Raw genomic sequence first — 1,338 nt, forward strand, 5'->3', positions numbered from 1 at the left:
GCTCAACAACACCCCCCCCCCCCCAAACACAAACTCACTCGGGCTGCGTCCCCCTTTTCCACCCTCATACACACCCACACCCACAATATACTCATCAACGCACACACATGTACACACACACACACAAACACCCTCACTTGGGCGCCTTTGACTCTGGGCTGTAGTAGTAGTCCCGCCCGTCAGCAAACAGCTGCGCCTCACGCAGCCGGTGCCTCTTCGCCGGCAGCCCCCCAAACACGTGCGTCGTGCGCACCACCAGCGGCCGCGGCGCCCCCGGCAGCTCGTGCAGCCGCTGCACCCAGTGCACGTGGCCGTTGGGGAACAGCCACAGCGGCAGCACGCCGACCAGCAGCCGCCCCTGGAAGCCCGCCATCAGCCGCGTGCCGTTGGGCGGCGTGACTTGGGGCAGCCCGGAAGCTTCCGCCAGCGCCGTTGCGTTGAAGCGCTGGGGCTCAGGGGCCGTGGGGCCGCCACCGCCGTCGGGGGTGCGTCCTGCTGGCAGGGGCAAAGGGCCGCCTTTGGAGCCTTTTGAGGGCTGAGGCGGCTGCTGCGGCTCTTCGCTCACCATTGGGTTTGCCATCCTGCCCGATCCGGGCTTGGGCTGCCCCGCCGCCATCGCCGCCGCCGCCCCTGGAGGCGCCGTTGCTGCCGCCGCAGGCCCCGCTGCGCTGAGCCGCCGTTGCTGCCGGCCGCCGCCGCCGTTGATGGCCGCTGCCGTCAAGGGCGCCACAGCCAGGGTGCCGCGAGGGCCTGCCAGCCCCAAGGGTGCCTCCCACTGCGGCAGCTGCTCCCCAGGTGCTGGGGCCGCCGCTGTGTGCGGCTGTCCTGTCAGCCGCTGTGCAGGCTGAATGGTCGCCGCAGCAGCAGCCACAGGCGCCGCCCCTGCCAGCTGCGTCGCAGCCGCCTCCGCCGCCGCCCCAGCGAACACACCCGCGGGCTTTGCCGCCGGCGCGCGTGCGCCGGCGGCTGCCGCCGCCGCCGCCGCCCCTCCCTGCACGCCCGCGGACGGCACGGCCGCCGCAGGCGCAGCGGCGGCCGCTGAAGCCGGAGCCGCCCGCGGCCGCGTGTGCTGCGCGAGTGCAGCCAGATCCATTTCAAGGTCCTCCGCGTCCTCCTCCCCGCCCGCCTGCGCCTCTGTGCCCGAGCCGCCTGGGTGCCGCGGCACGCGGGGCCGCGGGGGCGGGGGCGGCGTGGGGGGCGTCCAGCCTGACAGCGCCAGCTCCTGGAACGCGTGCGCGTCCGGCTCGCCGGCGCCGGCCTCGGCGGCGGAGCCCCACGCGTCGACGAAGGCGTGGGTGCGGGGGTTGTTGCGGAGGATCAGGAGGCCTTTGGAGGGGG

At 73.9% G+C, this 1,338-nt stretch overlaps 1 protein-coding gene across 1 annotated transcript in view; it reads right to left on the reverse strand.

Moving 5' to 3' along the window:
- The window catches only part of MNEG_15059 (hypothetical protein), a gene marked incomplete at both ends in the record, with an annotated part of 3,344 nt that overhangs the window by 903 nt on the left and 1,103 nt on the right, over nucleotides 1–1,338 (reverse strand). The window contains 2 exons of the mRNA XM_014036470.1: nucleotides 138–492; nucleotides 931–1,326. Coding sequence (XP_013891924.1) covers nucleotides 138–492; nucleotides 931–1,326 — 751 coding nt within the window. The remainder of the gene's footprint in view (nucleotides 1–137; nucleotides 493–930; nucleotides 1,327–1,338) is intronic.

This window comes from Monoraphidium neglectum (assembly GCF_000611645.1).
Source record: "Monoraphidium neglectum strain SAG 48.87 unplaced genomic scaffold scaffold04991, whole genome shotgun sequence".
Lineage (NCBI taxonomy): Eukaryota > Viridiplantae > Chlorophyta > Chlorophyceae > Sphaeropleales > Selenastraceae > Monoraphidium > Monoraphidium neglectum.